We start from the raw sequence: 22,836 nt of genomic DNA on the forward strand, positions 1-22,836 counted from the left end.
ACTATGTAACTATGTAACACCAACTCGACACCAACTCCGAGTCCAGATTACAGTTGCAATGCCTGGACATCTTGGCATTCTACTGGACTGGACTTACATTTAGTATTTTTTTAAAGTGAGGAATGATTTTTTTACAATGTTGTGTACGGTTAATAGAGAAGTCCATCACCTGTACGGTCGGAGCATATGGGCGGATAAGACCCTGAAATCCAGTGTAGAAGCCATATGCAAATCAGCTGGATGTGCTTGGGACGTGTCTGTGTACTAGGAAGCAGTACCTACATGTGCACAGACACGCCCCCATGCACTTCCTGCATGATTTGCATATGGCTGCTACACTAGACTTCTGAGGATTGGCACATCTGGTCTCTACCAAAAATGACATCATATTTATAGGGTGACAAGCGTGTATACTGCCATGCTGCTACTTCCATGTGTAAAAACCTCCTGACAGGATCCCTTTAAATAAAGTTGCAAGATTTCCTGCACACAGCCTTCCACTCTTTTGTTGATACCATCAGTTACAAGGGTGACTTGAGTAGTACACACATACGGGCTTTGGAAAAGATGACAATATCGAAGAAAACTCCAAACCGTGGAGAAAGCTGCTGAGCCGGTCAGTGTCGGCCCCGCCTGCTGCACGCCCTCGTCCTAAACAGTCAAGCGCAATCACTAGACTTCCTCTACGAGAAACTACAACTCCCGTCATCCATTTCGGCATCGTTTCCGCATTCCATCACGTCTCTTACATCACTTCCGAAAAAAGTGGCGTGACTTTGACAACTTGACGTTATGATTGGCTTATTCTGCTGTCAGTTTACAGAACACACTAATCACAGCGGATGACAGTGGGGTGTACCCGGAAGTGGCACAGGAAAGGCGGAAGTTGAGGCCGGAGGAGAAGGAAGAAGAGAAGGGTCTCCCGGCGGGAGTGAGGAGGCGGATACGAGCGGACAGGTGGGTCTGGGGTGTTAGCTCCGTGCAAAGGGGCGCCTGTGTGTGAGGCAGCGGATAGAGGTGACTAGCTATACCGGGATAGTGAGTAGGAGCCGGCCATGGGCTTTACTACCGCCAAACCTGCTGTGGGACTACAAGTCCCAGCCTTCACTGCATTCTCTGGTGCCATGTCCGGCCTCTGGAGCAGCAGACGGGCTACCAGCTGTGATGTCCTTCTGTGATGGCTGCACATGTCTGAGTGATAATCTGCAGGACAGGAGGCCCCACTAGTGATCATCCCACGGATCCGGGCATCCGTGCCCATCTGGAGGCAGGCGCCCCCCTGTCCACTGTGCCCTTCTGGAGGCAGTCTGCCCTCTGTCCTCTGTGCCCTTCTGGAGGCAGTCTGCCCTCTGTCCACTGTGCCCTTCTGGAGGCAGGCGCCCCCCTGTCCACTGTGCCCTTCTGGAGGCAGGCGCCCCCCTGTCCACTGTGCCCTTCTGGAGGCAGGCGCCCCCCTGTCCACTGTGCCCTTCTGGAGGCAGGCGCCCCCCTGTCCACTGTGCCCTTCTGGAGGCAGGCGCCCCCCTGTCCACTGTGCCCTTCTGGAGGCTGGCGCCCCCCTGTCCACTGTGCCCATCTGGAGGCTGGCGCCCCCCTGTCCACTGTGCCCATCTGGAGGCTGGCGCCCCCCTGTCCACTGTGCCCATCTGGAGGCTGGCGCCCCCCTGTCCACTGTGCCCATCTGGAGGCTGGCGCCCCCCTGTCCACTGTGCCCATCTGGAGGCTGGCGCCCCCCTGTCCACTGTGCCCAGGGTCATGGCCCTGCTGACTGTCTTTGGGATCTCTGCAATCGCCCCCTTATTGGCTCCAGACTTATCACCACGTAGTGTTTACAGCCCACCAGTCCTCTCCTACAAAACATGAAAAAAAGCGCCATCTTACTGACCACAATCGCTGCAACACATTACAACTGTCCAGTATATCGAGGTACTGACCCCATGTCCATGCTCTTTTGGAGTGGCTGGTTTTTCATTATCACAATTCTGCCAGTACTATAGGTGCAGGAGCTTCCTTCCCGGTTTGCCCGGCCTGTTATGACCTTATCCATTATTACAGCCCTCCTGTAATCCGTCCTGGAGGTGGATTACATTTCACAGCAATTTATAGAGGGGGGCTCCTGGTGGCCAAGAAAGGGATTTGCAGATTTTCTACTTGGCTCATTACGAAATGAGATCAGTTTATCGGACGGTTCACTGGCCATAGGAGCAGTCACTTTGCTTTGTTAGTAACAGGGGGAAGGGGCACATCATAGATTCTCCCACTGGTGGTCTCTGTCACCACTCAACCCCTGCACTAAGCATAATGTTGGGCATCGAGTTCCCCTTTATTCTCCTCACCTGCAGGTCTTTCCTCCATTCTATATGCAGTCAGTGGTACTGTCTGAGGGAGTCGCATATCCGGAGTGTACATGTAGCAGCACCGGGTCCTCTACCTTCTAAACCTGCTCATTCTGGAAGATGCAAGTAAGAGGTTTCACCTGAGATCAGAGACTACCGCTATGAATGAGCCAGTTATGTCGGGTTCACGGTGGATGCTCAGAGCAGCACAGTCACGTCATATCTGACTTCTCATCAGTGCCAACGGTTACATGGGTGTAGAGACCCCATAACATTCACGGCCCTGGTAACTATGGAATCTGTAAGCGGAGGGTAAAGACGGTTAACAGACTTTTTTTTTTTTTTTTTTTTCTTCTTGAGACTGCGGGATTACCTTTTAATAGTCAACTACAAATACGCAGCTTTAAAAGTAAAAACACAGAGGACCTCAAATTGTTCTGTATTGCTACTCATAATCTCTGATTCTTGACTTCCTCTTCCAGTGGTGATGTAATGTGAAGGTTGCAGTTGACCTGCAGCCACTGATTGGCTGCAGTGGTGACATCATCCAGAAGAGAGCTAAGGGCCGTTTCACACATCCGGCATTTCGCCGGATCTGGCACTCTCCAGTACAGTGTTAAGGCTGCTTTCACACATCCGGTTCTTGCAGTGCGGCTCAATCCGGCTCAAAAACCTATGCAACGGATGCGGCGAAAAAAACGGATCCGTTGCATAAGTTTTTCCATGCAGCCCGTCCATTTTTTGACGGATGCGGCTTGATGCTGAGCATGCGCAGTGCAAAAAAACGCATGCGGCGGACGGATGCGGTTTGTCGCAGGATGCCTCTTCTGGCATCCATAGGCTTGCATTGTAAATCGTGCCGCATCGATGCGTTTTTTTCGCCGCACAAAAACGTGCCAGGCAACGTTCCATCCGGCCGCTGCATGGGCTAAATGTGCCGCATCCGGCAAAAATCGGACACAACGCAAGACCATGCGGCACGATACGGCGCTAATGCAAGTCTATGCGGAAAAACCGCAACCAACGGCAAAAAAAGGTTGCGTTTTTTTTCTGCAAAGTGCCGTATTGTGCCGCACTGCAAAAACCAGATGTGTGAAAGCAGCCTAATACTGTACAATGGCATTGCAGCAAGCTCCGGTCATATAACAGCATGTGACCGGAGATTACTTGCCGCAATGCCATTGTACTGTATTGCACTGTACTGGAGTGTGCCGGGTCCGACAATCCGGCAAAATGCTGGATGTGTGAAGCGGGCCGTAGACACTCAACTTGTAGCTGATACGAAACATTACTGCAGCAGGAAAACAGTGGCCGCTGATTGCCTGCAGTGGTCACCTGATGTCTCACACTGGATGAGAAGGCAAGGGGACGGGCTGGGGACATAAGTGTAGGTGTGGAGGATCAGCTGGGGTCTGACAGGTAAGTGTTTTGTTTTAGTTCTGCCATGGGCCACCTGACTGGGTGTCCGGCGTCCACTTATGAAAGCCAGTGGATGTTGGTCAGATAAATCCCGTTGCTCGCGCACCTCTAGCATTACTGCACTTGTGTGTTCACCTGTTAGTGCCCTGAGGCCATGTTGGAAGGATTCACCTTTATATCCCTGAAGTTACTGGAATAGATCTCCAACATCCTTGTAATTAAAGGCTCAGTGACCTCTGTGGGCAGTCAGGCTAAGGGCACAGCTCATAGGCTCGTTTGATAGACGTCTGCCGATGGCACCGTGTTTGTCAATGCTGTACCGAGCATCCACCCTAGGGCCACATAGTAAATTAGATGCACATTACTCTGCTGCACTTTAAGTAGCAGTATAACTAGGCAGATGCAGGTGACCCCCCTACATTCACAGATATGTGGCCTGACAGGGGGTCGATAACCGCCTCCTAAAGTGCACAGCCATAATCTGCATTTAGTACATTCTACAACTCAAGGCGCAGTCACACACAACTACTTACCATCGATCCCGAAAACGATGCGACCTGATAGGGATCGCAGGTAAGCCGCTGGGAGGTCGCAGGTGAGATGTCACACAGTCAGACCTTACCAGCGATGCAGGAATGATACAGGTCGCAGTAGCGATCTGTATAACGATCTCAGCAGTCACTGTGACCCTGTCACACAGTGTCAAACACAGCGATGTGTCCTGCCCAGCAAGACATCGCCTTTGAAGAAAATGACCTGGACCATTCTGCAACGACTAGAGATCTCACAGCAGGGGCCTGATCGCTGGTAGGTGCCACACATAACAAGATCACTAACGGGATCGCTACTGCATCACAGAAACCGTGCCTCAGCTGCGATCTCGCTAGCGATCTCGTTATGTGTGACGGTACCTTTACTGTCCATTAGTAGATTAGGGTGTTGTTATGGGGGTGATCCTAGGGACTCCTGCTGCAGGAACAGGCAATGGATCACCTGGAGCATGCGGACGCATTCGGTCAACCTGTTCACATTACAGGAATCTAATATTTCCCTCTAATTCTTAGAAATCTTTATAACCTCATTCAGCCACTCCACAAAAAGTCTTTGTCTTGCAAAAAATCTTCCAAAAGAAGGACATGTTGATTATACACTTATTCTGCATGTTAAGCCCTTCGGTTAGATCCATCGAATGGGGGTCCATAGTGGTAAGCAGCCCTAATGGGCTTCCACTCCAGCTCATAAGACCCTGCAAAGAATACGAAGAGTGAGCCAGGTCTTTTCTCTGCTGTATCTTCATAGTGCTGAGATTTGTAGTGCATCTCATCAGTCCTGAGCTACTTTACCTTGGCCTCCTATTAATATTGGCCAAATCTGACCTTCCTGTTTGTAGGCTTTGGCTCAGTCTCTTAGGTGTTCTCTGGTTTCTAGAGTGAGATTGTTGATATTTTTCTACGTGCTTCCTTGTTACTGTAATGTTACACCGGTCTGCTGTCAGGAGAACCTTTGAACATGGCTGCATGTGTTAGTAGCTGGCCAAGGTTTTCCCCATCCGTTGACGCAAGACTTTACTAAGGAGACTTTAATGGATGACTCAGAACCTGGTGGAACGTCTAACCTCTAGATTACTAGCCCCATGCAGACTGATGACTGAACACAATATGACAACTACAGATTTCCTTTTGCTGATCTTTTGTGAAATATGGAAAAGGGACCATCTGTTTGTACTTTAGAAACTTAGATCCCCAGGTCTGTTGTGAGGCCTAAAGTACAGAGCAGCTCTCTGGTAGTAGGACATGGCTCTGGCCTTGTCTGGGTCCCGGGGCCACTGTTGTAGGATGTGACGATGTCCAGGTAGGGGATCCTGAGCCGCTCTAGTAGGTCGTGATTATGGCTGGGTTGGGGCTCATGGGATGATGGCTGGATTGGAGGTCCCGGGCTTCTGTAGAAGGATGTGACAATGAACAAGTTGGGGGTCTCTGCCCTCTATAGTAAGATGTGACTTTGGCTGGGTTGGTGGTCCCGGGCCACTATAGCAGAACATGACTACGTCTGGGTTCCCCGGCCTTTGTAGTAGGATGTGACAATGGCAGAGTCGGGGGTCCTGGGCAGCTGTAGTAGGACGGGAACCCCAACCCAGCCATAGTCACGGAGTGCTGCAGTAGGATGTGATGGCTGGATTGGAGGTCCCGGGCCTCTGTAGCAGGATATAACTATGGCCACACTTGTTTGCAAAGCAGGAGTGCATCTTTCTGCTCTTGTGTTTTCTAAGAAATTACACTTGGTAGTTGATTTATCGCCTTCTGTAAGTGTACATACGCTAGGACACTGCACTGCCTAATTACTGACTGTACAAGACGGTAATGTTGACTTTTTGAGGTTTTCCTTTATAAATTAAAGAAGGCTCTTCAGAAATAAAGGCCTTGGCAATCTCATCCTAAACTTTCCAACATATTGCAGACAGTGGTGACCATGTAGCAAATAGTCAGGGTGTCTGGCTAATAAAAGGGGATGCGAGTGAAGGAACCCGCCTGTGATGTCCATATACTTCAATAGACAAGAAGTAGATGCAGCACTGGGGATTTTTAGTGACCTATTTGTAGTAATTTTTCCTCCATAAAATGCATTGCCAAAGTAAATTTAACCCACATTTTGGGGCTATTGTCACTCATCTTGAGAAAATTGCTCTGCCACTACAAGTTTCCCCAGAATAGCAGCCACCTAGGCAGGGTGACTGTAGGATGTCGTTTGGGTTATTGTATTCCAGTCCCCTGTGGGTATAACTTGGTTTCCACGAGCCAGCGTCGCAGTCGGCTCCTGGAAATCCTGTGCACACGAGTGGCTCATTTCGGCAGAGTCACTGCGCCTCTGAAGCCAGGTGTACACGTCCAAGATTCTGAGAGGCGACCCGAAGTGCAGAAGCTTTTGTTCTGATCAAGTGCATTGTGCCACTCTGAAGTCGGGACGCTCTAGATATAGATATATAGATATAGAGAGATATATATCTCTGGAAATTGTTGTCAAGTCTGTGTGCGTGTGATATCACGCAAAGAGGGCCTACTAGTCCGGGAAACTAACGGCTCATCGACTAGTTTAAGTCCTAATTAGCATAAGAAAAGCAGAGCTCATAAATCCTTTTTTTAATCATGGAGTTAAGTAACATTATGCAGGGCTGGTTGGGCAGGGGATTCAGTTATACAGATGTGACTGCTGCTGGATTGGAGGGCATAGGGGACAGGTTCCTTTTAAAATCGCCTCTCCAGCATTTTTTTATTTATTTTTTTTTTTTTGTCTTATTTCACCGCTGGAGTGGTGATTTTAAATCTAAGTCTCCTACCCTTGATCCTCTACTTGCCCTCCGGCAGCTTCATCTTTCTTTTGTCATTGCTCCAATCTTGTGGTGCCATCTTGTGACTGTAACTACTGACTGGTTAGAAGTTATATCACAGGGTCTCGGTGCATCTCTGCGAGCCAGAACAAGGCTCTCCTAGACTTGTATCGAGTTGTGACCTCTTGCACGCTTCATGAAACGGTAGTGCCGCCGGCAGGTCACAAACTGCCATAGACAGTCAGTAGTGGTGCAAACGGATGAAGATGGCGGAGGGTGAGTATAAGACTGGGGGCAGGGGACTTGGATCTAAGGCACCACTCCAGTGACGAAATAAAAAATATGCTGGAGTGGTGCTTTAAAAGCAGAATTTTGAAGATAAGGGTGAACAGTTTTAATTACAAAACTTTGTGACTAAACCCCGTTCAAATGATTGGAAGGAATGAGTTATTTTCGGTGGCAACTTCGTGGATTTCTGCAAGCCCCATTCATATGAATAGAACAGTTGATAAAATGTAATTTCAGTTTCACCCTAGAATAAAGGGGCTATCCGGCACCACTCGCGTCCATATCAGGTGGTGAGCAGGAACGGGGACTTTTCTACAGATGCCTACTCACTCGCAATGCAGAAGTGAGTGTAGATTGATTATCCTGGTAATATACGGTAGTTACATATTTGCCAATTCTTGGCCTGAGTAGGTTGTAATGACGCGAACTGACACCTTTCATAGACCCTGATCAGGCCTAAACCTCCAGCCTTAAAGGGAACCAATCACCAGGATTTTTGTGTATAAACTAAAGCCAGTGCTATACTGGCACTATCAGGCTGATTCTATACATACCTGTAGTGGTCAGCTCTGATGTATAGTGTGAGACTCCTGTGGGATTAGTGGATGAGGGCAGGTATATCTTGCCCCGCTATCGGTCCTATGTTACTTAGCCTGGTCAGGATCACCTGGCTACTAATGGAATAATGGGAGGTGAAGGATGGATGTAAAAGGAGGCTGGGAAGTTGGGGGAGGGTCTCCATCTGGGAACACAGCCTGTCTGTATAGGAGACACTTGTGAGTGGGAGCAGTGCTCGATGTTTGTTTGTATGGTTTAGGCTACTTTCACACATCAGGTTTTTTCCATCAGGCACAATCCGGAAAAAAACGGGTAAAACTGTTACGGTACCGCATCCGTTTTATCCCCATAGATTTGCATTGTTACCGGATTGTGCCTGATGGCTTTGCGTTGCATCCGTTTTTTTCCGGATGCGGCAAAATTAAGTAAAGCGGCGGCCGGAGGCAACGTATCGTGTAACTTTTTTTGTCCGCCAAAAAAAACGCATCCACCCGCTGCGGCACATTTTTCAATGCAAGCCTATGGGCGGCGCGATGCGGAAAAAACGCATCCGGCTGCCGCATGCGGTTTCTTCCACTGCGCATGCTCAGTAGCGTGCCACAATCGGAAAAAAACGGACGGGCCGCATGTAAAAACTTATGCAAAGGATGCGGTGTTTTCGCCGCATCCGTTGCATAGATTTCACAGCTGGATTGAGCCGCAGTGCTCAAACCGGATGTGTGAAAGTAGCCTTAGCTGGAAGTGAGAAGCCCTCCAGTCTGTAGTTAGGATATCATCCTGTATAGTTAGTGCCGGACAGGCAAGGATTTATTTTGTTGGTGTCTTGTGTGTTTTTTTTTTTTTTTTTTTTTTTTTTCTGTGCTTGACCGCAATAAACCAGACCAAGCGTCCATTACACCTGGAATTTCGCTGTCTACCTGAAGTGAATACCGAATCTACGTGCCCTTTGAACCTGCAAAGGCGATCCCCGAGCGTGTTATCACATTGTGGTGAATGCGGGCAGCACGTTAAAACTCATCATAACGGATGATGTGGTAAAAGCGCTGGTACAATCCACAGCTGTGCAGCAACAAGCTAAATCGCTTGATGTCGGCACAGTTGAAGGAACTCATGGAAACGACGGTTAGAGACCGCCAACTTTTGCAGCAGGTGGTGCAGCGTCTGGCGACCGTACCTGAGGGTAATGCGGAGGCCGACCAGAGGGTGATTCATGTGAGTCGGTACTGGCAGAAACTGACCACAGAGAACGATGTGGAAGCTTACCTGACCACGTTTGAACAGTCCGGCGTGCTCTCCCTCCCCACCAGCCCTCTCCGCACATGTAACCTCCACGTTTGAAATAAACCGTACCCTGCACAGCAAAGACCTGGTGAGTGCCGTTTCTTCTTATATTGGATCATCAATGGACTTATCAGCCCAATAACCCACCGTGGTCACAGATGTTGGACCTTATTCACTTGACCAAGAAATGGCTACAGCCTGAGGTTTTGACGGCGCCAGAGATGATACAAAGAATCATCCTCGGTAAGTACCTAAGCTCTACCGCCAGCTCTGAGAAAATGGGTAAGCCATGGAAACCCCACGACAGCGGATCAGCTAGTGGAGTGTTATTCCTTGGCAGAAGGACTTATGGATGACGCTACACATCCTCCCTCTTCCCCTTCTAGATAAGGGTCTGTTAAGACTGTTCCAGGGTCTAGGGGAGGAGGAGGAAAATGTTCTAAGGCAGTGGAGGAGGAAAACAGGACTGCTGGCCCTCTGAGGCCTAAGGTGCCAAACTATGGTCTTAGCAAGGGGCCACATTTTGTTTCCGCTGTCAGGAGGTGGGCCACATTACTGCAAACTGTCCAGTAACTACAGAACCAATGCAGTGCGATGTCACAGACTTTGAAAAATGCATGGCTATGGTTGTACGGGTAGTGTGTATTGCTGCATGTCGAGGCGATATGAAAAAACACCTGTGTGAAGTGTCCATTGATGGCAATACTGTTGTTGCGCTGTTACTCGGGGAGTGTGGTGACTCTGGTAAAGGCCAGTCTGGTGGCAAATGTTATGTGACGTGTGCATGGAAACACCTGCTCGTACCTCACAACGGTCTCCTGCATTACTACGCCCTATGGGTCTGTGCATAATAAGGTGGGACTAGTCCCAGCGTTATTGCATGATCATGATATCATTTTGGGCAGGGATTTTCCCAACTTTTGGCCGTCGTGGGAGAACCAATTAGTACCCCAGGGGGGGTGTCCAAAAAAACACCAAAAGGATATTACACTGTTTTGTTTGGCCAGGCATGCATCACAATATTCGCACCTATTGCGAGTCTTGTCCCGACTGCCAAATCTCTGTGCCTAGGCCCCGTTTTTGTAGCCCCTTAGTATCTCTGCCTATCATTAAGATCCCGTTTGAGAGGATTGGGATGAATTTAGTTGGACCCCTCCCCAAGTCTGCACGAGGCCACCAGCACATCCTTGTCATCTTGGATTATGCCACACGTTACCCCCAAGGCCAACCCTTTGCGTAACACGGCCACCAGACCATTGCCAAGGTGCTGGTCCATGTCTTTAGTCGGGTCGATGTCCCAAAACAAATTAAAAAATTGTTTAAAAGAACGGAGAGTGCTCAGTGGTTGATACCTTTTAATGGCTAACCGAAAAGATGGTAATAATTGCAAGCTTTCGAGACTACTTCGAGACTACTCGAAACAAAACAAATATTCAGACCAAGGGACCCCCTTTATGCCTGTGATGGTGGAATATTGTGGATTGTGTACCGTTTTGTGTGGGTTGGTGTTTGGGCATGGTTCACTGTCTTGTTTGTGCTGCTTCTGTGTACATTGTCCCATTTGCAGGTTCAATTCCTCCCCTGCCAGCCTTTTGTTCCTAAGTCGGGGGAGGGGGCGTGAGATCCACCTACTGTAAACTCTCTGCTTACCTGGGAGATTCAGGCAGTCTGTTGGAGAACTTCAAGTATGAAACAGGAAGACTGAACCTCTGGGAGAAGCTATGGCTTCCCAGAGAGAAACTGGACATTTTATTTATCGCTTATTGGATTATATTCATATTTTTGGACTAATTTTTCCCTGTGTTTTGTGGATTGTTATGAACCATTTGATTTGCTTGGAATAAATGCTCTTTGGATTGTACAACCATCTCTCGCTCTGTTGATCGTGTGATATGGGAGAAGGACCCAGTGACCATGTCCAAAGTAATGAAAGAGCTCTGCAGGATGTTACAAATGGCACAGTTGCGCACCTTCGTGTATCACCCTCAAACGGACGGACTGGTTGAACGGTTTAACAAAACCTTGAAACAGATGCTCGAAAGGTGATAGACAAGGACGGGAAGTACTGGGACTACTTACTCTCGTATTTGCGTTTTGCCATCCAGGAGGTGCCACAGTCTTCCACCGGGTTCTCGCCTTTCGAGCTTCTGGACGCCCGACGTCCCCGTGGACTGTTAGATGTCGCTAAGGAAATTTGGGAGGGACAGGTCACCCCGTTAAAAAGCAAGGGAGGGCAATCGTTAAGCCCCAGTTTGACAAGATACAAGCCATTCAGAACTGGCCGCAACCAGTCAACAAGAAGCAGGTGAGAGCTTTTTTGGGAATAGCCGGCTATTACCGACGGTTCATTCCCAATTTTGCTGCCATCGCTGTTCCCCCTGACAGATTTTACCAAAGGGAAAGACTCTGTCATGATCAAATGGACCTCTGCAGCCGAAGAAGCCTTCCATAACTTAAAACTAGCTCTAGTCTCTCAACTTATGCTAGTGACTTCTGACTTCCGCAGCGAGTTCATGGACCAAACGGACGCTTCCGACATCGGTATAGGGGCCGTATTGTCACAACTGAAGGACGTAGAGCAACATCCGGTCCTTGATCTCAGTCGGAAACTAAGCATGAACGGAAGTATGCAATAGTGGAAAAAGAATGCTTAGCCATTAATTGGGCTCTAGAGTCCCTCAAATATTACTTTGTAGGAAGGAGGTTCTGTCTGATCACTGACCATGCCCCTCAAGTGGATGCACTTGAATAGGGAACAGAATGGCCGAGTGACCCGGTGGCCTACCGTTTTACAGTGGAGCACCGCCCTGGGGTGCAGATGGGGAATGCTGATGCCCTGTCTCGTGTGCACTGTTTTTTGAGTTCCGTTGCTCAGCTGCAGTGGTCTGAGCAGAGGGGGGAGATATGTGAGACTCATGTGGGATTACTGGATGAGGGCAGATATATCTCACCTCCGGATCAGTCCTATGTGACTTAGCCTGGTCAGGATCACCTGGCTACTACTGGATTAATGGGAGGTGAAGGATGGATGTAAAAGGAGGCTGGGAAGTTGGGAGAGGCTCTGCATCTGGGAACACAGCCTGTCTGTGTACTGTAGGAGATACTTGTGAGTGGGAGCAGTGCTTGATGTTTGTATGGTTTAGCTGGAAGGGAGAAGCCCAAGCGTGTTATCACAATAGGTTTTGAAATCCAAAAAAGTAAAGTTTATAAAATTGGCAGCTTCTTGATTGACAGCAGCTGAGGATCAGATAATTATGAATACCCCTCAGATATTATCTCCTACCCCTGTTAGCATTAGCATGAGTATTATACAATCGATTTAACTTTTCTCTAGCAGGACGTGTGAGGTCATACCCATGTGACAGAAGGGGCGGGGCCTCAGCCAACAGAGAAATGTTGCTTCCTGGTATCAGCTTTGTTGGCTAAGGCTCTGCCCCTTCTAATCACATGGGTATTACATCACACAGGTCTTGCTAGAGAAAAGTTTGTATAATACTTAGGATTAGCATAAGTATTATACAAACTTTTCTCTAGCAAGACCTGTGAGACGTCATACCCATGTGATTAGAAGGGGCGGGGCCTCAGCCAACAAAGCTGATACCAGGAAGCAACATTTCTCTGTTGGCTGAGGCCCCGCCCCTTCTGTCACATGGGTATGACCTCACATGTCCTGCTAGAGAAAAGTTAAATCGATTGTATATTGCTAATGCTAACAGGGGTAGGAGATAATATCTGAGGGGTATTCATAATTATCTGATCCTCAGCTGCTGTCACTTAAGAAGCTGCTCATTTTATAAACTTTACTTTCTTGGATTTCAAAACCTATACATCTGAGCTGACCACTACAGGTATGTATAGACTCAGCCTGATAGTGCCAGTGTAACACTGGCTTTAGGTTATATGCGAAAATCCTGGTGATTGGTTCCCTTTAATATTTCTGCTCAAATGCTCCTGAATTACGTGTGGCGTTGGCCATTTCCTTATCAGTGTTTAGGCTATTGGTGATGGGTGGGTGGGTGCCGGCTTTCTGCGCACCTGCCATTAGCTGGGGAAGTGCCAAATGTTCCGTAGTGGCTGTGCTCAGTGCTGCAGCTCGATTACATTGTGGTAAACGGGAGCGAGTTGCAGTCCCAAAAATTAGTGTGCAAAGTTTTCTGGTAAATGGTGAAAGTGATCTAGGGAAAGGCCATCTTTATCCTGGAAACCCCCTCTTCATTATAGGCTTAAGTACAATTTCTGCTATATTTTTTTTAGCCTAAGTGACTTGGGTAATTTTGCTCAACTTCACTTCCTTACGGGTAGAGGAAGTAATGACTATTTACTGTCCACAATCCCAGGAAGAAACCTGCGTGCGATCTGTGCTCTGATATTGAAACTACGTTTATCTATGACAGAGCTGGACAGTCCCAAAATATGGCTTCATGTACTTGTCTTCCACCCGGCCCTGACCTTCCATCCATGTAGTGCACATATCTGCAGTGCTTTAGCATCAGTGGTCACAAATTGCAAAGTGGGCCTTCTAGTGGTCCCAAAACTTTCCTGGGTTCACTGGATGCAGGTGCTGACCCTGGGCATGAATAAATAGTTCTGGATCTTGTCAGCTTTGTTGTAATTTGGGGTGAAGTGCTCCCTCATAGTAACACAGATCCATCGGAGGTGTTCATTTTAGTGTAATGTAAAGGTTCACACCACATAAACCCATCTTTTAAATGTTCTGTTGAGAAGTAATCTTGATCCTAAAGGAAAGGTTCCCAAACTAAGGGTTCACCATCCCTGAGGGTTTTTTCTCCAGCAGCACTCCTTGTTGATCAATAGGTGGGCAGTATATGGTCCATCCAAGCATTTTCCCATGTTAGTAGGGGTGCCATTGCACATTGACAAGCCATTTTTAAGTACATAGCTGTTGCCCTTCCATGTTTGATATTGGTATTGATTCATGCCCAGAATGAGCACCAGTATCTAGTGAACTCGGGAACCTTTCGGGGGCAGCGGAGAGCTCACTTTAAAATTTGTCACCACTGACGTCAATGCAAGGCAGATATGCATTACATGGATGTTTTGGGGATAGCTCCAGTCATAGTTTTAACCTCTTCTGTAAATGGTGGGCCAGTATCCCTTCTGACACCCGTCGGACCTGCGCAACATGACTGCAGTGTGACAATGGCGTTGTCATAGTGGTCGGAAGACCAACAGTAGGCCCATGTCTGTACACCTATGAAGCCCTCCATGTCTTAATTGTTGTGGGCAGGTGACTGCAGGTTCAAGCCCCAAAGGAGAACCAAAAAATACTGTGTATGTATGTATAATATACCCTTCTACCATAAAGGAAGTAAAATCTAAAATTTTTTTTTTTTTTAACAATTTTGTCCCCTCCCAAAAAAAAGTTGTATGAACCTTAAAATGGTAAACTACACATTGTACCGCAAGAAAGAAACCCTTAGGCTATGTGCCCACTGGACTCTGTACCCGAGGAATTTGTTGCCGAAAACCTGCAAATTTATCTGCATTTTCTAGATAAATCCGCAGGTTTTAGCAAGTACAGACACTCCCCATGTTATCCTATGGGACACGGGGAGTGCTGTGTCCATGCTGCAGTATGCGCGGCTGTGGAATATGCTGCGGATGTCCCACAGCCACACGTAACTGCATGTGAATTATTCCTGTGGAGTTACCTGCGGGTTTCCCGGCCCTCCACTATGGAGATAGAGGCATGAATGTCCGCAAGTTTACCTCAGATATTTCGCTGGAATCCCGCAGATATGGATAGCTGCAGATTCCGGGGATCAGCTGCAGGAAACCTGCGGACATATCTGCAAACTCCCGTGGGCACATAGCCTTATACAACTCAAGTTCTAGGAAGGTGAGAAGGAAAAATTGGAACAGAACGAGGCCCACTGTGTCTTGATGGATTATTGAGCCTGAAGGCAGACTTGGTTACACACGTTATCAGTGCTGCCCTTCTGCACAAGAGACGGTTTTGGGTGGGCAGCTTACTGGCTATAGTCAGGACCAGTATAATGTCTGGCTGAGAGAGATTTCAAGTAGCGACACCTGGAATGTGATCAATGTGGGGGGAAAACAATATAATGTCAAAACCCAGCAGTGTTACAGAAAAAGTTGTAATCCAGTAATGTGAGGCTGTCTGTCACCACACTTCTTTAAAAAGAAAAAAAAAAAGCAATGAAAATGGTTTGTTTTTTTTTTTTTTTTTTTTTGCTATTATGTCATAAATGTAAGTGCAGGCCGACACACAATAAATAGCCCTCACACATTTCAATGAAAGGAAAATTAAAAGTTGCAAATCTCAAAGTATCAGCACAAATACAGTGGACGTCAGGGTAGAATCTGCTGCAAAATCATCATAAAATACTGTGAGCGTCTCCTAAAGGAATATATCACCTAAAGAGGGCCCTGGACCCATACATCAAGATTAGTACTTCTAAAAATGTAGAAGAAAAAGCAGAAAGGTTGGAGAGGAAAGAGCAAAGGGGGTGCCCCGAATTTGTAGGTTTACCAATCCTAATTGGTAGTGTGTGTGTGTGTGTGTGTGTGTGTGTGTCTATATATCTATACTGGGTCCAGGGTGCAAGGCCTTGTGCACAGTAGATGGAATTTCCCACAGTTTTGCTGCATGTTTCGCTGCAGAAAATGTTCATACCATCTCTGCAGTGATTCACCAGCAAATCCAATGGGCAAAAAAAATGCTGTGTGAACTAGGCGGATTTTGACAGCTGCATGTTTTGCTGCGGTATTCCCGCAGCAAAAACAATTGCATGTCAACTCTTTTCCGCAGGTAGCTGCGGGACTGGCTACGGGAGGAATCTCCAGTAATACCAGGCCTGGCCGCGGTTACCTGCACTGAACTGAGTGCAGCGTAGACTAAACTGCGAGCGCCGAGTGATTGATTCCCCAGTGATTGCAGTTTAGTTCAGGCCGGGCTGCACTCTGGAGCGGTCACCTGAGCTCCGAAGATCAGCACGGCCTGAACTAAACTGCAATCGCTGGGGAATCAATCACTCGGCGCTCGCAGTTTAGTCTAGGCTGCACTCCGAAGTTCAATGCAGGTAACCGCAGCCAGGCCTGGAATTACTGGAGATTCCTCCAGTAGCCAGTCCGGCGCTGGCTGTGGCATTTCCGCACCAAATCCGCAGCAAAACGCAACAAACCGCATGCGGATTTGGATGCAGATTTCAGTGCGGTATTTTCCCGCAGGTGCGGAAATCTTACTGAGCCTCCGGAATTTTCTTAAGAAAATTCCTTTTTCTAGTGCGCACAAGGCCTACTATGGTATTGGGAGCAGGAGATGCATACCCCTCTGTAATGCAGGTAAGGGCTGAGTAGAACTTAGAGGGTTGTCTAGGACGTATGTACATCATCTTTTTGACATTTTGGATAGTTTTATCAATGTCTGCTCAGTGGTGGTCTGTCACTCGGCACTCCTACCAATCAGGGGATCATTCTCTGGTGCTGAAGTGTATAGGGGTACAGTATCTGAGAGCGGCCACATTACAGGGTGCGTAGCTGTGCTGTTCTGGCAGTGTACACTGTATATCCGGCCACCGCATGAGCTGCAAACATCTGCACTCCTCAATCTGACGTTGATGACCCATCCTCACCATAATGAATGATGTCCCGTATTACACCTTTTGGTGTTGAAACACTCTAGGTACCCTACAACTGTTCAGAAACAACACCCTGGTGGTTTTTGGATACAATGCCCCTATATTGCTCTTATGTGGCACATCACAAAATGTGTCCGCAGCTGGACCTTCCTGCTCCCACTATAGAACTACGTGTTTTCTGGTAATTGCTCTGTATTGGAGAAATGAAAGTGAAAACCAAGAGCTACACTTCCATTTTCACACTGATTTTTGGTGACCTCATCTAAGGTAGTGTAGTACATAATTTTCTTGTCCTTAAAGGTGGCTTTACACACTGCAACATCGCAAACGACATCGCTGTAACGTCACCGGTTTTGTGACGTTATAGCGATCTCCCCAGCGACATTGCAGTGTGTGAAACACATCAGCGACCTGGCCCCTGCTGTGAAGTTGTGATCGCTACAAATCGTTCAGGACCATTCTTTGGTCCTTTGTTTCCCGCTGTACAGCATGATCGCTAGAAAGTCTCAGTCTGTAAAGGGGACTTAAATGTGCAGGCAGCAGGAGCCGGCTTCTGTGGACACAGGTAACCACAGTAAACATCGGGTAACCAAGAAGCCCTGTCCTTGGTTACCCGATATTTACCTTCATTACCAGCCTCCGCCGCTCTCACTGTCAGTGCTGGCTCCTGCTCCTTGCACGTGTAGCTGCAGCACACATCGGGTAATTAACCCCATGTGTGCTGTAACTAGGAGAGCAGGGAGCCAGCGCTAAGCAGTGTGCGCTGCTCCCTGCTCTCTGCATGTGTAGCTGCGTGCGCTGGTAACCAAGGTAAATATCGGGTTGGTTACCCAATATTTACCTTAGTTACCAAGCGCAGCATCGCTTCAGTGCGTCGCTGGGGGCTGGTCACTGGTTGCTGGTGAGCTCACCAGCAACCCGTGTAGCGATGCTCCAGCGATCCCTGCCAGGTCAGGTTGCTGGTGGGATCGCTGGAGCGTCTGATTGTGTGACCTCTCATCAGCAACCTCCTAGCAACTTACCAGCGATCCCTATCAGGTTGTATCGTTGTTGGCTCCAGCTTCTCACACCACCTCGGTTATGTGACCTAAAATGTTCTAAAACCATTCTGCTCGGTGAAATGAGGAATGAACCATATCGTGGCCATATCTTTGCCAGGCTTCACTCACGTCTCTGCTGTTGGCAGCTTTTTCAGACATTAGTAGGATCCTTTCATCAGCTTTTATGTAATGTTTGCAGTTTCCAGCAGTGCAGATGCTGAATACTGGCAACCATAAAATCCCAATTTTATTCACTGCCGTGCAGCAGTAAAGGCCATCTATTTAATAGATGTATAAGATGTACAAAAATGGCACTAAACATAGCGACAATTACTAACTCTGTGCTTTTACTAAAGCCAGCACTGTGCTTACAGCCCATTATCCTCAGCTCAGGACCCCATCAGGATGGACGGCTGCACTGTTAGGCATTCACTTGAATGGCTGTCATTTAAAAGAAATACCAACGACCCTATCCTCAACAAGCTGATTGCCATGGGCTAGACAAACTCTGCTCGTAGCAATAAACCGATCCCCAGGGTCTATGTGAAGGCATGGTCCTCATATGCTGTAAAGTTATTCAGGGTGCAGCACATAGTGCATTGGCCGTTTCACCCATGTGGTACTTGTTTTACTGTCACACAGAGTTTATTCGTCTTTGTGTGTGGCGATTGGGGCTCTTGTGTGAATCCTACTAATTTCTTCCCCAGTTGCAGGCTAGATTCACAATATGTATTGTACGGTCTGTTACATAACGCCCTACTTAAGGGTATATGCACCCGATGGCTTTTTCAGAAGGGTACATGCCATGATCCACCTCTTTAAAAAGCGCTTAAATGGGTTATCTGGCTTATTTTACTTTATTTTTTGTTATTTCACTATTAAGCTATATAGGGGCAGGTAAGTAGATAGCATCTACCTACCTGCCCTGCAGTCAGCCCTTCTCCCCCGGCACAGAGCGGTCATGTGACTGCTCCTGCCGTGTTTTTGCTGCTTCCTGTGATATGTCATCAGCGGCTGGACCTTGTTGACGGGCATCATAGCTGACATCTACTCTCCTCCGCCCCCTGTGCCCTGCTTTCTGTGCCATGTATGTGCCTAGGTCCTGGACAAACAGGGTTGCCCTCTCTGTCTAGGATATTGTCAGCGCTGTTTGCCACAGCTCATTGTGATGTATGGGCCCGGGTAACTGTGTCTCTCTCCTCACACTGTGATGAATGCAGCCTCTGGCGTTCTTGGCTTTTGAATACAGCCAGGAGCAGGGGGTCACCTGACTCCAGCGAACAGCACTGAGCTCTGCATCACCTAGCTGTAAGCAGGCTGCACCCATCACAACACTGAAGAGAAGATAAAGCATGGGTGAGAGAGGGGGGGCAGAGAAAAGTGCACGGGGTGAGAAGACAGTGCACGGGGTGAGAGACAGAGCGGGGAGGGGGAGCAGAGGAGACAGAGTGGGGACTATATTTTATAGATTTCTGTGTGTGTGTGTGTGTGTGTGTGTGTGTGTGTGTGTGTGTGTAAAAAAAAAAAAATCTCTCCTATATACTCACATTGGGGGCTATACATAATTCTCATTACATAGTATTCATTTATCTATCGGGTGCTGGGGTAGAATACTGAAAGCCAATAAGTGTGCAGGGGAAGGGGCTGGACAGTGAAGCTGGGCAGTGCCAGATCTGACTGTGAGGTTTGGCACAGGAAAATGTCATGTTTAGTTGAGCTGCATGTAAACAGCTGCAGAGAACAAAGGGATAATTTAAGAGGAACAAAAGTTAAAAAACAAAAAAAAAAATAATGTAGGGATGTTTTATGACAATACAGCACGTATTAGCTTAAACATTTTTGGAGTTTGTCTGAAAACTCATTTAATAAAAGCTACAAAGAGTGACTCGCTGCACTACAATGTAAAGACTATTTGGTGTCCACATGCTCAGTCTTCTCAGCAGCTTTTAAAGCGCATATCTGAGACTTTGTACAAAAAAAAAAATGGTACCTGCCTGTTGTGCCCACTGCAAATCTTGTGTGTGGAGCGGTTGTGAATCAGCACAATGTCAGCAGTCCCACCCCGTCTGCAGAGCGTTAAAGCCGCCGCTCTGATGTGACATCTGCTGAATCGCCGTCGGGAGCGGTCTGACTACTTTGTTGGAGTAGAACATCGCCGAGTACAAAAGGCATGTAGTTGGCAACTACATACCTGTTACTGCTTGGGCAAATATAATTTTTTTTTAATTAGAAAGCCCTGGATATCCCTTTTTAACCACTTCAAGTTTTCAAAGATGTGAAGTGGTTAAAAGAAGTGAACTGACTATTCTTCCTGGCCGCTTCATTTTGAAAGCCATTCGCTAGTTCATGCATGCAGTAAAAAAATGGTGCTAAATCTGGCCGAGGAGACACAAAAATGCTTCTGGATAAATGCCACCAGCGTTTTCCTGAAGCATCTCCTGCAGCGACACATTGTGCATACAACCTTTACTGTAGGTCTCCAGATCTGGACTAATTCGACTAGACATATGACTGTTCAGGTTGAGGCCCCACGGTTGGGCTTAGAGTTGCTGCCGATATACAGTTGTGTATCCAGCCAGGAGAAGCCGGTGTTCCCATCTGCATTGTATACTGATCAAATCCAATTGGAGCAAAGTAGAAAAGTCTCTTGACTTTTAGCTGACAAATGTTTGTCTTGTGTATCGTGTTTGACCAAAGTGATGACACGTCACTCTTTTGTAACTTGGGTAAGTCTCTTTCCCCATATTGTAAACATTGGCTTTCTGAAAGTGAATGCAGGTCTCCAAGGAACGCTCCAGATAGGTGTTAAGGCCCCTTTACACACTGAAACTTTCTAGCGATCCCAACCTGGCCGGGATCGCTACAAAGTCTCTGGTGAGCTCTCAAACAGGCAGACCTGGCCAACGACGCAACAGCGATTCGGACCTGCAGAACGACCTAGCTAGTCATTGGGGACGTTGTAAAGCAGCTTTTTGAAAGGGAAGTAGCTAACGAAGTCGCTGTAAAGTCCCCTTTACACACTGAGACTTTGCTGCACAGCGGGAAACAAAGGACCAAAGAATGGTCCTGAACGATTTGTAGCGATCAGCAACTTCACAGCAGGGGCCAGGTCGCTGATGTGTTTCACACACTGCAATGTCGCTGGGGAGGTCGCTATAACGTCACAAAACCGGTGACGTTACGATGTCGTTTGCGATGCAAACAGTGTGTAAAGCCAACTTTTAGGCTGGAGTCACACTTGCAAGTGACTCGCATCGCATCACCCGACAGAGCCTCACACTCTCTGAACAGGAGCAGGTCGGTTGCATGTATTTCTACGCAGCTGACACACTCCTGTCCGGAGAGTGTGCGGTCGTGCCGGGTGATGCGATGCTAGGCGAGACACTCGCAAGGGTGACTCAGGCCTTAGATCCGGCCTAGCATGGTGACTTAACCTGATGTGATGTTGGGTTTTGTTCAGTTATGTTCATTGCTAAAAGTTTTGTATTACATGTTTGTTTGTCTCCCTCTTTTAGGGCCCTACGTGCCTTTTTAACAAGACTGTCATCCATCTGAGAAGAGTCCTCACCTCCTGTGCCTTCATCGCTGGCTCCTCGCTTCCCCTTTGTAAAAACACAGAGAAATGGCCGGTCGAGGCGGAAACGCTCGACCAAATGGGCCGGCTGCCGGCAATAAAATTTGTCAGTTCAAACTGGTTTTACTAGGGGAGTCTGCGGTGGGGAAGTCTAGTCTTGTCCTTCGTTTTGTCAAGGGCCAGTTCCATGAATACCAAGAGAGCACTATTGGAGGTTGGTTAATCTGTAATCCTGTCGTGTCTTACATGTTGTATTAATAATTAAGTACAGAAAGTGGACTTTAATCGCATGATTCTGCTACATGTTAATGCTGCTAAGCCTGCACTGAATGCTGCACTTCATTTTTCATAAAGGGGGTCTTGTGATCCATCTCCCACTTTGCACAGCTCCTGTCTTCGCTATAGATGTCCTTGCAGAGCGGGCCACGCTGCCTAAACAATCTGTTTTATACACCATTAATTAAGGCTTCCATCCACCTGAATATTTGTTATTATGACATATATTAGTCTTACTGCAGCGACAGTGATAGAAGAATCACATTCGCTTTTGTTTTAATGAAAATTTGGACAAGGTTTTCTCTCTACAAGAGACATTTTGACCCAAGTGTAGAGCACCAGGAAGCTTGTCGGCCAACAAATATAACAATGACAAGAGGATCCCAAAGAAAAAAATGTAACAAATTTAAATTTTGTAAAAATGTACTATTAGGTATGCATTAAAACACTATAAGCGGATGTACCTTAAAAGCCTCAAAACAAAAGTACTACTGTAGAGGGCAAGAAAAAGGTAAATAGATTGGCCTGCTATGATACTAAAGCCTGCTTTACATCATATGATCCAGCATATATCGTATGCGATCGCACACGCCCCCATCGTATGTGCGGCACGTTCAATTTGTTGAACTTGTCGCACAAACGAGTAACCCCACCCCACTTCCTTCCCGTCACACATACTTGCCTACCGTATGACCTCGATGTGGGCGGCGAACATCCACTTCCTGGAGTGGGAAGGACGTTCGGCGTCACATCGACGTCACGCGGCAGCCGGCCAATAGAAGCGGAGGGACAGAGCTGAGCAGGACGTAAACATCCCGCCCACCTCCTACCTTACGCATATCCGGCGGGAGCCGAAGGAGGTAGGTAAGATCTGTTCATCGTTCCCGGGGTGTCACACACTGCGATGTGTGCTACCCCGGGTACGATGAACAACCTGACGTTTAATTTTTAGGAATTGAACGACATGTATGCGATGGACGTTTTACCGTTCAATTGCACGTAGCTATTCCATGCTACAATGTAACTTACGATGCCGGATGTGCGTCACTTACGATGTGACCCCGCCGACACATCGTAAGATATATTGTAGCGTGTAAAGCGCCCTTTAGCCAGCACC

General features: G+C 47.6%; 1 protein-coding gene across 1 annotated transcript in view; it reads left to right on the forward strand.

Annotated features, from left to right (window-relative positions):
• The first annotated feature begins 847 nt into the window (after window positions 1-847).
• Window positions 848-22,836, forward strand: part of RAB5C (RAB5C, member RAS oncogene family) — a 35,186-nt gene continuing 13,197 nt past the window's right edge. Inside the window, exons 1-2 of the mRNA XM_075350015.1 lie at window positions 848-957; window positions 21,385-21,657. Coding sequence (XP_075206130.1) covers window positions 21,492-21,657 — 166 coding nt within the window. The 5' untranslated portion in view covers window positions 848-957; window positions 21,385-21,491. The remainder of the gene's footprint in view (window positions 958-21,384; window positions 21,658-22,836) is intronic.

The sequence above is a fragment of the Anomaloglossus baeobatrachus genome, chromosome 5, assembly GCF_048569485.1.
Source record: "Anomaloglossus baeobatrachus isolate aAnoBae1 chromosome 5, aAnoBae1.hap1, whole genome shotgun sequence".
NCBI classification, from domain to species: Eukaryota; Metazoa; Chordata; class Amphibia; order Anura; family Aromobatidae; genus Anomaloglossus; species Anomaloglossus baeobatrachus.